The 14020-nt window shown below is 32.6% G+C and overlaps 1 protein-coding gene across 1 annotated transcript; it reads right to left on the bottom strand.

Annotated features, from left to right (window-relative positions):
* Nucleotides 1–6306: 6306 nt before the first annotated feature.
* On the bottom strand, nucleotides 6307–13904 carry LOC133851039 (uncharacterized). Its single transcript, XM_062287334.1, has 17 exons — nucleotides 13593–13904; nucleotides 13406–13497; nucleotides 12613–12654; nucleotides 12438–12491; nucleotides 11451–11525; nucleotides 10680–10745; nucleotides 10497–10539; nucleotides 9674–9719; nucleotides 8893–8986; nucleotides 8732–8784; nucleotides 8496–8580; nucleotides 8261–8363; nucleotides 8090–8182; nucleotides 7483–7549; nucleotides 7029–7095; nucleotides 6859–6912; nucleotides 6307–6661 (listed from the first exon to the last, which is right to left on the bottom strand). The coding sequence occupies exons 1-17, from the start codon at nucleotides 13624–13626 to the stop codon at nucleotides 6557–6559; spliced, it is 1173 nt and encodes a 390-aa protein (XP_062143318.1). The 5' UTR covers nucleotides 13627–13904; the 3' UTR covers nucleotides 6307–6556.
* Nucleotides 13905–14020: the final 116 nt, after the last annotated feature.

The raw sequence follows: 14020 nt of genomic DNA, 5'->3' as shown, positions 1-14020 counted from the left end.
GCCTGCAGGCATTTATTTCTAGAAGCGCCAAAAGTGGACTTACCTGCTCTGTTGAAAAAACCAGTGAACTCAAAATTATAGGTGTATTCAAAGTGTGACCAACTTAAAATAGAATTGCAGCATTTTGACTCTTTCATGCACTTGGTAACTTAAACCGTTCAATCTCTTCACTTATTTCAAATGAAATAGTAATTATTTAGTCGATTTCTTTAATTAATATGAACAACTTTTGTTTGCTATGGTTTTGTTTTTTCTTTTATGGGTCACGGAAGTTTACTCCGTCATATTTTAATAGGTAATTACTCCATTTATATAAACATAGGTGTGCGACCACTCTCGAGGCTTCATGCAATCAATGGTTGTAGGGTTTGATGGCGTCAATTCGCCGGCTATTTGCAATCCTTGCATCTTCTAGATTCTAATTAAGTTGGTGGAGATAATTTTTATTGGTGGTTTTTGCCTAAAAGATGTTAAAGTATTGATTAAGTGACTAAATTTATCTCTTTTTATCAACTTAAACTTTTAGAATAAATGTTGATTTAACATGGTATCAAAGTCAAAAATCCTGAGTTTGAACCTTGACTCGGTAATTCACCATATTTTCAATTGTAAACCACGTGTTGACCTCACCTATTAAAAGATAGTTTGAACTCACAGGTAAGAGAAAAGTATTAAAGTATTGATTAAGTGATTAAATTGACATCTTCCTATTAGCTTAAGCTTTTAGAATAAATTGTGATTTAACAAATACATAGAGAGTAGTTTTAAACTTTATTTTTTAAATTTTGGCATATATGTTTAAAACTGGTTATTGAAATTAAAGATTTGAATATACACTTAATTATTTAATCAATTCGATCTCGATCTAATTAATATAAACGACTTTTGTTTCCTATAGTTTTGTTTCTTATTTTTTGGGTCACCAAAGTTTACTCCGTCAGATTTCAACAAGTAATTACCCCATTTCTTTAAACATAGTTGTGCGACCACTCCTCGAGGCAGGGTTGATATATATGCCGTCAATAGTTGTTGGGTTTGAACTTTGATGGCGTCAATACGACGGCTATTTGTAGTCCTTGCATCATCTAGATTCTAAGTTGGTGGAGGTAAGCAAAAATGCATGTGGTTTTTGGCTAAAATAAAGGGGGAGTACATTTACACTTATATTAATTTTGGCATAAAACTAGTTAGTGAAATTCAAGATTGTAATAGACACTAACATGACATATTTGAGATTGTTCGATGTAAAGAAGGGCCTTGAATTCCTTAAATTGCATGCTCCAACAATTTAAGGGAATTTTAGGGGACCTTTATCTAGTGTAGGATCCAATGAATCATTTCGTGGTCAATAATTTATGGGTGAAAGTTCGAAAGCGGATGCGGTTATTAGTAATATTCGCATCCCATAATGCAGTTATTTCATGTATCCATGCCTTCATCTACATCATGGGATTACTATTTACATCCGTGCAGTTTTTACCCGTTATCCGTATATGAGGTAATGAAATATTTTGAATGACTATCTAAATCTATATGCAATATTAAATAATGCAGTTACTACTGTATGAAAGCTTAAATAAATTAAGATTTCATTTGTTACATAATTCACGATTATCAATCATAGATTGTCATTATTAGAATAATCGGTTTTGAATTGCCCAAAGAAAAGAAAAGAAAAAGTAAATACAGTGAGACGTGACTTTAAGATGTTAGTGAAAAAAACATATAATGCATAACCTAAGGATCCTAAACTTATCAAATTCAAAACAACCTCATTTTAGTGAATTTAATTAAATATATATTATATATAAAAGGGAATGCGGGTGCGGTTATTAACCGAATTCGCGTACCCTAAAACCGCTATCTACATCCGTATATACGGGATAATAGGTTTTGGTAACCACATCTGTTATCCGTATGTTCGGATAGTGGATGCAGGCAGTTTTTATCCGCCCACATTTTCACCCTTAGTCAATATGATTTTTCACATATCTAATAATGTATATATTGCTTCCGGATGAATATGTTGTCACGTCATTCAAAATTTTTAAATAATGTAACACTATATATTATTATATACGATAAAACAAAATTAGATAACAAAGTGAATCCTCTTCGTTTCAAGTCCTAATCCCCCTCATATGTTGTTGTACATAGTAATTTTTCATTTGAGTAATGTTATACACCACACTTTTTATTTCGCTTTACTAATATGATATTGTCAATCAACCTTTAGATTATTTATTTATTTTTAAACAATGACAGACAATGTCATACCAAACAAGTGAGATAAAAACATGAGAAATGCTTCTTGCATTTTGGCATCCATCTTGCATTCACATCCCGTGGGTTGGCATGCTCCATCTACCCGTAATTTAAAAAGAAAAAAAAATATATCAATGGTGAATTAATCAATCCAACTTAAGGAAGATGTATGCAAAATGGACTCCATAATGTAAAAAAATATATTTTTATAATATATAATAAAATAAAATAAAATATTATATTATACAATCCCTTTATATTTGACCTTTTTTGTTGGGCCCATGGGGTAATTTTTTTTTTATTTCTTCTGTTCACATGTTGCCATTAGATGGGACGTATGAAAAGAAAATATAATGTTAAAATTACAACTTCTATTCAACTATTGCACAACTTCAAAATACATTAAGGTGAGACCCATTATGTGAGCCACACCCCAATGTGCCTTGGAGTTGTGTAAGAGTTGGGGTAGAGTTGTACATGAATCAAAGCTCGAAAAGAAACCCGTCTTCTACTTTTGATTTCAATCAATTATAATAATAGGAGGTATTTGACTGTTGTTGTATACGTAGGGTCATATATATATATATATATATAGAAAAGGAAAAGGCAATATTATAGCTAGTATGAAACAAAAATAAAGAGAATATTAGGTTCCTCCAATCCATCCCCACCGACGATGTAATTTAAGATTTAATTGCTGGGGTTGGACAGCTACTCCTTTAACTTTTTGCTATCATTCTTAAATTGCAAGCCATCTTTTGTAGGCCCTAGCTCTCTCGATCAAAGAGCATATTATTATCCGTATATTATCCCTTCCCAAGTTGATTGGATTTTTCTTTTTAGGCTTTTTAACTTTACTTCAAGAACATTCAAATCAGCTTTTTTTATAGGGGATGTTTTCTTAAGTTTTAAGAAAATTTTTTAAAAAATTATAAAAATTTTTCTACATCAACTTCTTTAAAATTTTTGTTTTCCTATAAGTAAATAGTACTTCTCAATGCATTGAAAAATACTATTTACTTCCCATTAAATTGATTATCCTAAAAACATATAATCTCTCTCCTACTTTATCTTTTTTTTTTTCTACTTTTAATTAAAGTTAAAGTTAAAAAAAAAAAAAAATTTAATGATATAAGAAAAAATGAAGGGAAACTGCTGTGGGATGCTTTTTAATAAAAAAGTAACAAGTAGTTTTGTTTCCTATATTTAGAAAAAATAGTTAAAAAGTTGATAGGAATGTTCTTATTAGTATATTGTTCGGCTTTAATTAGGCTTAAAGAGCATTATCATTTTGTTTTATTTTTTATATCAAATTAATCATTTTTTATTATATTCAAATAAAAAAATTAATACAAAACAAAATTTTTCTTTTTTATACATAAATGTTTTTTACTTTATATCATATCAACCAATTTTTATTATTATTAAAAAATAAAAAATACCAAAGAATCTTTCACCGCGGCTAATTTGATTGATCGGAGCAACTTTTCCCGACAGCAATGCCAAATTGCCAATTATGTCCATACACGCGGAAAGCCGAGTATTTATTGTAGACAAAATCAGCATCACTTTTTCATGTCACCTCGATGATCCTCACGAACACGAAGCACGTAATGGTTTGACACAAGTAGAACCTTCTTTCTCTTTCTCATTAATTACACATGGGGTTTGATTTTTATTTTTTTTTGTTTGTTTGTTACCGAGCACCTATGGAGGTGGGATAATTAAAATTTAAACTTTAATAACCTTTTTACAAAGACAATCTCTATTTTTTTTTTAATATATTTTTTTTTTTAAAAAAAATTTCATTTAAGTTAAGCCAAATTCTTTCTTATGAATTTTTTACTTTTTTTTTTACCTTTTTTTTTTTCGTTTGTTTTGAAATCTTTCCCGCACCACGTTTATAAGGTGGGATTCCCTATGACCCATCACATGATCACACCACTCAATGTCCATAAAAAATTAGAAATTCTTAGCCAATTAGCCATGGATATCGAGGCATCGAGCTTTCTTTCTTTTTAAGATGCTAACATAAAAAAGTAAATTTTTAGGCTCGGTGGAAAATTCTTGTAACTTAATTTATTAAATTTACATTTGTCTTCTAAACATATGATTCTTTATGTTTTTTTAATAGAATTAATAAAATATATGATTTTTACATCTATTTTAAAAATATATGTGAAAATCATGTGTTTTAAGAACAAATATTGATTTAATAAACTAGACTAAAAAAGAAAAAATTCAAACCATTTTTTTTTTACTAAATTTGAAAAAAAAAAAAAAAAAAAAAAAACTGTGTAAATAGGATGTTGGCATGTGAGTTGACATTGGCATCTGAGTAATTTTCCGTTCACGTTCTTACCAAACAACCCCATGATTTCCTCCTATTGGTACGCAGACTTGGACTTTCAGTTGCAGAAAAGATGAAAGCTATTTCTAGGTTTGAAAAGTGGGTCATGCTACAATCAATAATCATTAGGGAGGCAGTTCTTGCTAGGCCATTAAGACCTAATCTGAAACTATCAGAAATTCAGCAAGAACGTACCTGTGCTTTAGGTTTTTCAAAGGCTCATAATAGGTTTTTATTTTTTAAAAATTTTATTTTCATATTTTTCAAAAACAATCAATATTAAAATATTTTAATTTTTTTAAACTTTTTCTTTTGCATTAATAATTTTTTATTATTATTTAAATAAAAAAATTTACTACAATACAAAACTTTTATACTTTTATACAATTTTTTTTATTAAGTACTTTTTATTTTATATTACATCTATTACTCTGTACTATTTTTTAAAAAAAACTTTTAACTATTCTGTTACGGTCACTCACTTGTCAAACATACTAGAGAGAAGGTGAAATTTTATTTAAATCCTTAGTTTTTTTTTTTTTTTTTTAGTACCTAACTTTGTTTGAAATTTTGACAAAAAATTGTCATAATACCATATCAACACTATAATAATACGACATGTGTCTCCTATAATAAATATATAAAACTAAAAATATAAATATTAAAAAAATTATATGGGTAGGGGTGGTTCATTGACGATTTTCGTCAAAATTTCAAATTGAAGAGTTTTTTTGTCATTTATATTTATCATAGGAAGTTTTAAGTAATTTTTTAAACCCTAAAAAACTTATTACAAATAGGTGCAGCCACAAAGATTAAAAATTTATTTTACATTTTTCCCTTTTTACTTCACTAATAATCATATGGGAGGGTTCAGAGACTGCTACCACGACAAAAAGCCAAACTTTTTTTTCTCTTTCATTTGTTGCTAATGGCTAGTACCTTCTATTAGCTGGATCCACGTTTCAGTTAACTAGCTGTAAGCCCATGCAAATGCACGGGAAAAATACGTTTAGAATTTTTTATTTTTTATTTTAATTCTGTAATATATATATACTTGTGCTATTAAAAAATCATAGTATTTTCATTTAAAGTGAAGTAACATCTCCCCATGCCTTTCAAAAAAAAAAAAAAAAGTAAAATCTCCCCATGAAGTTTTCCCTCATTAGTAGTCAAATTATCCATACCCATGAATTTGGAAAAACTCATGAGTTGTTGGAATATTGTCACTTTAACATATTATTAGCATGTAGAAAAGCATATGTTCTTTTAGTAAATAATTAGGAAGTGATATTACCAAGAAAAAAAGAAAAAAGAAAAAAGAGTTTAAGTAAACTTTAGCATATGCAATATTGTTTTATCATATAAAATAATAGCTCGGTTATTTTTTATTTTTTGAAAACATATTCTGATGTGACATTAATGTGAAAGCTGTTTTTGTATTTGAGTTGTTTGTTAATGTTTTTGTTTTGAGATGAAAAAATAAAAGACAGAATACAAGAATTTTAACAAATGAAGCCAATGTATTTTTGAACATGTAGTAAAAAAGTTACACTAATTCATCTTTTTTAAGAAAAATTAGCCTCGCACAAATTCATTTTTCTTTTCTTTCTTCTCTTTTTCTTTTTCTTTCTTTAAAAAAAAAAAATAATAATAATTCTCACACGAACACAAGCACAAAGACTTGAATATGGGGAGGATGCGGACAAAATTGTATATATATTCTCTGAAATGTAAGAAAACAAATACAACAACAAAGAAGGCAGTAAATGAACTTAGGAAAATATACTCACATGGGCGATTACAAACTCTCGCTGTAGACTTCGATTATAGTATGATAAGGTGGTGAGACTTCATGATCCCGCATATCTTTGGTTGATACATGTGTGATTTGCAGTATAAAATTCGCTGGAAATTGAAATGTGGCGAGGTATATAGAATTCAGATGGAACCATATTTCTTTTCACTTGGTTGTTCCCAAGAGGCTTTGGCGAAGGCATTGTTAAGGTCTTCTGCTCGCGAGTAGCTTTGCCCTGCTCCACTCACCTATTCATACATCCCCAAATTCAATTAACTATTAATGTTTCTCTAACATTTTACCCTAATAATATCAAAATCTCTCCACATTTGGCCGCCGTCCAAGCGCACCCTTTTGTTTAATCAATATCAATGTAACAAATAATAGAACATTGTTAAATCTAAGGGTTCCAGTTACGTAATTGCCACAAGTACAGTAAACTTACAGTTTCTAAGCAAGCAGATAGTATTGTCATGCCCGGCAATGCATCAATCCCATGCTACATGTGACCAAAACATAAATAGATGATTGTAGAGATGTGTATTTGCAAAATATGGCAAAAGCGAGAAACTAAAGTACCATTTAATGCATGTAAGCAAAAGCTAAACAGCTTACCAGGCGTTCCACTCGAGTTTTGTAAATGAATCCTCCGCAACAAAACACTGTTGAACAGACAATGAATCTGCTCCAGGCCAAATTCCAATTTGGCCAAACATCAAATATTCAGAAAGCAAAGAGATATCCAAAAAGATTTGTAACATGCCGGTGGAATATAGAGATCAACCCTTGCTTAATGAATATTAAATGGAGTGAAATTGCTACTGCATCACATGCAACAAGTTGAGGCCAAATGCATACCATGAACTAGTTTAAGGGTATTTTCATACTATATATTCAAAGCATATACCAGACAATCTATCAGTTGGCCAAAAGTGCCTACATAACACCAATTGCATATTATGCAGATGCCTCCATCACATGTCCTGGTTATTTTACTATTCAAAATTGAACATATGTGCTCTTAGTACTTATCTAATGGAGAAAAAAGACATAGTGAAGCTATTCATACATGCACGATACCACTCCAAATGTAGCCCACCCTCTGGTCGCACTTGCCCCTTGATCCTGCCTATATTCTGCAAAATTTGAAAAAACAAGGCTAGTTCTTTATGGAACTGAGAGCTCAGATATGGAAGCAATCAACTACAAACTGAAAGTGAACTGGAAGTAGTAGGGTTTTTTCAGTCCGTACTGTGTTCAACTGTCACTTATTGCCAACTAAAGACGAGTGCTATTGCATACAAATTTGGGAAAGTAGATGCCAACACAGGGACTCATTCACATATGATGGATTGTAAGATCCTCCAAAATCACATATCAACAAGCAAGTTATAATGAAAGCAGAGACACATTAATCACAAAGCAACATATCCCATCTCCAGAACTAATGAGTTTTTTTTTTTTTTTTCCTTTCTCTTCTCCTGCATTGGGTTTTGGGGGGGGGGGGGGGGGGGGGGTGTTTGGTAACCTGGTGTGTCTCTTTTTTTTCAATAAAATCATTACTAATAAATAAATTGATTTTTTTTTCTGAAAATTTAAAGGAGAGTATTAAACCATCGATAAATTCTGCAAAGAGAGAGAGAGAGGTTTTCATGATGACAGCAATGTAAGCTTACCACACATTTTTGTAAGAATGAATTGAATGGGCTCATAACCCTCTACTGGGATAGTGACATTAACTTCATATGGAGTATTGCGGGCCTTCTCACCTGAAGATGGGGAAAAAAAAATGTTAAACCAGTTTAGAAGATTATACATCAAAAATTTACTGCTGCAAGAATCTATACATCTCCAATCCACAATCAGCACTGTGGGCGACAAAGTTGTAGGGGGTTTCCCAGTTGCCCCTGAGCCTGATAACCGAACTTCCAGGCCATTTTCTGGAAGAACCTGGAGGCAGCCAAATATATATCAGATATTAGGCATATATACTTTTGATGAGTAAAGTAACAAGTTAATGATTAGGCAGATATAATAAATATAACATGCTTCCCACCGACTGAAATGACAAAAGAAGAGTACCTCAATAATAGGCTTCTGCACCAATTTCGATAGAGAAGCAATCGCGGTCATATAAAGGGCTACATGAACCTGTTCAGTTGTAAAGCTGTAAAAAGTAATGCATTATTCTCAAATTATTGGTGACAATAATGGAAAAAAGTTTGGTGTATGAAGCATATATTCACCATCATTGATGACAGAAGTTTGAAAAAGAAAAAAGAAGGCAAAGCAAAACAACTTTCAGCAAGATCACAGACCTGAAATCACGGTGAGACTTTTCAAAACCCAATTGGGTCATACCATTGTAAACCTACAAGTTCATAAAAGGTAATTGTTTTTCTTGTCCTTTTGCAGGGTAAATTTTCTTTCTGGCAATACAAAATTAAGATACATTACTAAGAATAGCATAGGGTCTTACAATTTCCCATGATCGTGGATGAAACCCAACAGTGAAGCCCTCAAATACCCGTGGACCGGATCTCTCACATTGAATAGCAAGTTCAACAAAAACTCTGACAAAATCAGATACAGCCACAAATATTGAGAAGTTACATCAGATTTTATGGGAGGCGAGATATAAATCGGAAAGAGTTATAAAATGTCTCAAATCAATATAATAATGAAGCAATTTTTGTGAGTTTACCACCAGCACAGTAATATTATTCAAATCTATTTTTGACTTATCCACCACCCGTAAATTATAATCTAGAAAATTCTCTGTAGGCTTCCAAGAACTAATCGTTGGATAGTTATGAGTTCTTACTTTTATTGTTTTATCTTAGAAAAGAGAAAAATCCTATGGAATTTTGAATCTTATTTGTCAAATTCAAGAAAGGGGCGTAATAATTTAACAGAGTGAAACTTGAGCTTGCGTTTCTGTAATATGGATCCAACTTTTCTTACGGAACTGGCTGCAAACAAATTTAATTAATATATGTCTTGCTCTTTATTAAATTCTTATGCATACATTGATTAATTTAATTTTTGGTTAAAATGGAACCATAAAAGCTTTAGCTGTCAATAATACAGAAACAAGCTCTTCTCTCCTGCTAGTTGTAACAACGTAGAGGCCTTTAAGTACAAATTTGAAGCATTCTTATCATAGAGGTAGCAATTCAATGAATTATACACCAAGAATCAACACTACAAGAAAAAGAAATAAGAGGAATATAAATGGAACTCAAGGCAGTGTAGAAGACCTGCAAGTTGACTCATAGGTAACATTGCATATGCATCCAAGCCCATCTGAGATAGAAAACAAAGATAATTTTATGTGCCTTTAATTACTTTTAAAAAAATTTGTACTTAAAAGAGGCAATTGACATTTAAAGGTGCAGAGGCAATTAAAGACGTATAAAAATATGAAGAACAGTATATTTTCTAAAGAGAGATAAAAGCATTGTACCAAATTAAAATGACCCAACAACTAAGAGTGCCTTGTGCCATATGATGAACAAAAATATCAATTAGGAATCGTTATCTTCACCTGGCATGCAAAAGATTTGAGGGAATATCCATCACAAAAAGTATGGTCCCAACATTCTATTCAAGCTTAGTGAACAGAACCAAGAACCGGTCACAACTACAGCCTTTGTCATCACTTTCCCTCAAGAAGTAGTATTTCATTGGCATATATGGTTAAAAGAACTACCATTATTGGACCATTTTACCCCTCCTAAATACACTAACTGGATGCTCTCCATTTCATTTGAAATGGAGAAGATCCTTCTCCTAAAATCTGCTTCAGAAGTCAAATAAAACTTGACCATTGTGCGGCACGCACTGAAATTGTCTTCCTTTTTCCAATTTGTTACGAACCCTTCAGCAGAATCCTCTAAGTTCATCATTTTAACTATTCTATTAGAAATCATGAATTGACAAATCAATTTGGCTTCCAAGCAACCAAACACAGGCTTATCAACATAGTAGAAACTCAAAAATGCTCATGTATTTGAGGGTCATGCATTTCCATGTGTATGAAGCAACTAGACATTGAAACTCAGAAATGAAGAGTTCACAAACCTTTACATTCTTCATTTAAACAACTTCCACATATAACATTTACCTGAAATCACACAAACAACAATTGGGGGAGTTTGTAGAAGATTGGTTGATCGAAAGAAATAGGAGGTTCTTACAGCAGTAATATAATAAGATTTTATGAATTTTAACAAGAAAAAAAGAATATCTTAAAACATAACCAACCTGAGCTGTACGTCCCATTTTATCATAACTGTGCTCACAATTCATCAGGTCACCATTGAAAAAACCCTAGACATAAAGATAATTAAGATGATCAGGTTTTTAAACTTGGCAGTCTATACCATGAAGACATTAGGTTTAAAGAGAACGGTATAAAAGCCTCAAAAAGAATAATTCAATCCGGCAACCATTACAGAAATGTCTGACTTCCTTCTGGTATTTAACCAAGAGTGTGAAGGCAAGGTGTGCCACAGAAAGAGAGAGGGTAGAAGAGGTGAAAAGGGTCTCATAAACAAACGGTGAGAATTCATTACGATTGAAATCATATAAAATAATTTTCACTGCAATTGGGTTCGAGGCACTTTAGCCATCGTACTGACAAGATTTTGGACCTCTGATGTGCCCTGGAAGCAGGGGCCTAGCAGAGTCCCATATCGGCAAAAAGGAGGGGCAACTTCTTTTCAGATCTTTTTATTTCAATAATAATGACATTCCATCTCTTTTGCAGTTTTGCTTCTTCTGTTGTTTCTTCTTTTAAAGATTCAACATCACTCCAATAGTCATTTACTTAAATCCTCCCCTCCCCCCCCTCCCAAAAGAAGAGAAAAAAAGAAAAAAAAGAAAAATAGCATAAGCTGACAGTCTGATACAGTTCTTTCCTACAGCACAAAAGTGAGTTGCACGGCACATAAAGTACCTACCTACATCACTCATGTTTATGGTTACAACTTACAAAGTTTCCCAAAATGCTGTTCAGGTTGAAATATGGCTTACTTGAACAAAATCAACTTGCCCTGAACCAGTAACGAAGTAGTTGAGCTTATCAAATCGGCCAAAATCCACATATCCCTGCATAAGTATAAGCACATGCACACCCTATGTGAACCATATTTCTAAAAAAGAAGAAAATGCATGAATTTTTCTTTTCACCATATAGCAAACCAAAAGGATATATGACTCTCATATTATCTATAGCACAATATATACGATCTTCATGAATGATTCTTTTGAAACTTATGCTTGAATTATGCAGAGAGTGACCAATGGACTAAAAAGACTCTTATTTCTGCATCTTTATCAATGAAGAGTGCACAGAAATGCCAAGCTTCATGCATCACAACCCATTTTACTCTCCTTTTCACATTTAGAGTCACAAAAATGACTCGTTACATATATGTCACCCATGCTAGAAAGAAAAGGTAACCCGATCAACCAAGAACCTGAAGCTCTCTTTCAATTATTTATCATAAATAAAAATAATAATTTCATTGTATTAAAGAGTACCGTGTCATCACATTGACTTTCTTGTCAAACTTTTGGTTCATTCTCATATGAAATTACTTGTGCATGCCATTAAAGTACTAAGCATGAACGCAAAGTTTCTAATGATTCACCAATTGACTGGGGAATGAAAAGAATCACAACTAAGTAGAATGCAAAAACTTAATCACCACTGACTTGTATAAGCAATCAATATTTTGTGAGCTGTGCAATTGTTCAAAGAAATTGAATTGATTAAACTACGGAATTTTTTTGCATTCTTCTTCTGTTATCTATCAGTTTCATGACTATCAGTCATAAAGCTAGAATAAACGGGTGAGGCCAGTTGCCTTATATTGAAGACTTAATCAACCACAACACGCTGTAAATTTCTTCAGACTGGAATCATCAGGATTTGCATTAAGTTAATGGAGGCATATAATTAAAACCAACAAAAAAAAAAAAAAGTAGTAAAAGGATTTATCATAAGGTATGGACTACCGCTTGTGATCTACTCTCCACATCTTTGCAAAATCGAACCACCAAGTCAGAGCCCTGCAGCAGGACAAACTTCTATTGTAATACCCTCCGGATTTGAACATCTATCAACTGTACACTAAGATATCAATAGCAAATGTGGACTTTATTGATCATTAGCTTTATATAAGGACATTACCTTCCCTTCATCATACTCAAAAGGATGCCCAACCCAGCTACTCTGATTAACAGCTCAAGAGAAAACAACTTTACTATAAAGTAAAGACAGGATTGAAATTTAAGTACACTTAGCAGCAGGTTGAAAAAGAAAAAGTATCGTTTTAACTCAAATGGAAACTAGGAGTATCCAAGTAAGGACTTTGATAGAACATACGGAGACACCACTTATCCCAAAAGCGTAAACCTATAAATTTTGAGCCCAAAAATGTTATATAAAAAATGTTTAGGAGTATTGCAGCTTTTACTACAACCCTTACAAAATGATGTGGCACTGCCAAGCCAGCAACAATTAAATTTAATTATTTAGTAGATGACGTGACAATTGCCGCATAGACTAACACGTCAATTTGTAAGTAAGAGACTTGTAGTAAAAGTTGCCGTTTGCCCAATCTTTTTTGCTTTCTACCAAAAAAGCAAAAGTATTAATGAACAACTCTAAACACAAAATACTCCAAACTACTTTTAACTTTATGTCAAATCAAAATACCCTTTTCAAACAAAAACAAAAAACACCTTCTAAATTTTTTTTCCAAATGAACTCGTATTAACCCTAGCAGTAGTCATCAAAAGATGAGGCAATTAATCATTACAATCAGATTAACTCCAGGCTCTAAATATCAACTGATACATATCTTTTATGTACACGTGTAAACATGCTTTACGCGTACGTGCAATTAGCTATTCTACTGTAATTCACCGTGAACACTTGGGACATATTTCTCTAAATCAGAGTCTATAACAATGTAGGATACAAAATCAACAATGTGACTAGAATTATCGAGGACATAGCAATTGGAACTCGGTACCACAACTGAGGCGGCCCCAAGTGCCTGTAAAACAAGAGCTGAAACAAAATGAAATTTGTGTATCAGATAAAACAACTAGCTAAAGCATATTTCACTAACAAAAATCCAGAACAAAATTCACATTGAAACTTACCTGTGACAAATACAGGTAGCCAAGATTTGGTCATTATGAAACTTGAGGCAAGCGGATGATTTTTCACTGGAGTTAGTTGGATTTTGAGGTTGGCAGGAATTTTTGGAGATGGCTATGAGAAAGGAAATACCTCGAAGCGAGTGGCTTTGCCTGTGCCCCCAGGCCCCGAGTAAGAGGAAACGGGCTCCGGGGAGGAAAATGTGTTGCGTCAATGCGTTTTGCGAGGTCTTTCTGAGATTTCTAAATGCCAAGACTACCCTTGTGTTAACGGGCGGATTACACGTGCACTGTTCTGTGGCTCCCACGATAGGACTCACACTCAACTCCGTTGAGGCAGGTTCGAACTATAACCGGAACCCAGCCCAATAAGGAAAATCCGCCGTGACAAAAATTATTTATAAACGTGTGGCCGTGCAGGCTTGCGTCGA

This window comes from Alnus glutinosa, chromosome 12 (assembly GCF_958979055.1).
Source record: "Alnus glutinosa chromosome 12, dhAlnGlut1.1, whole genome shotgun sequence".
In the NCBI taxonomy this organism is placed as follows: Eukaryota; Viridiplantae; Streptophyta; class Magnoliopsida; order Fagales; family Betulaceae; genus Alnus; species Alnus glutinosa.
Note: the sequence above shows the minus strand (reverse complement) of the source record. Positions and strands in the feature narration are given on the sequence as shown.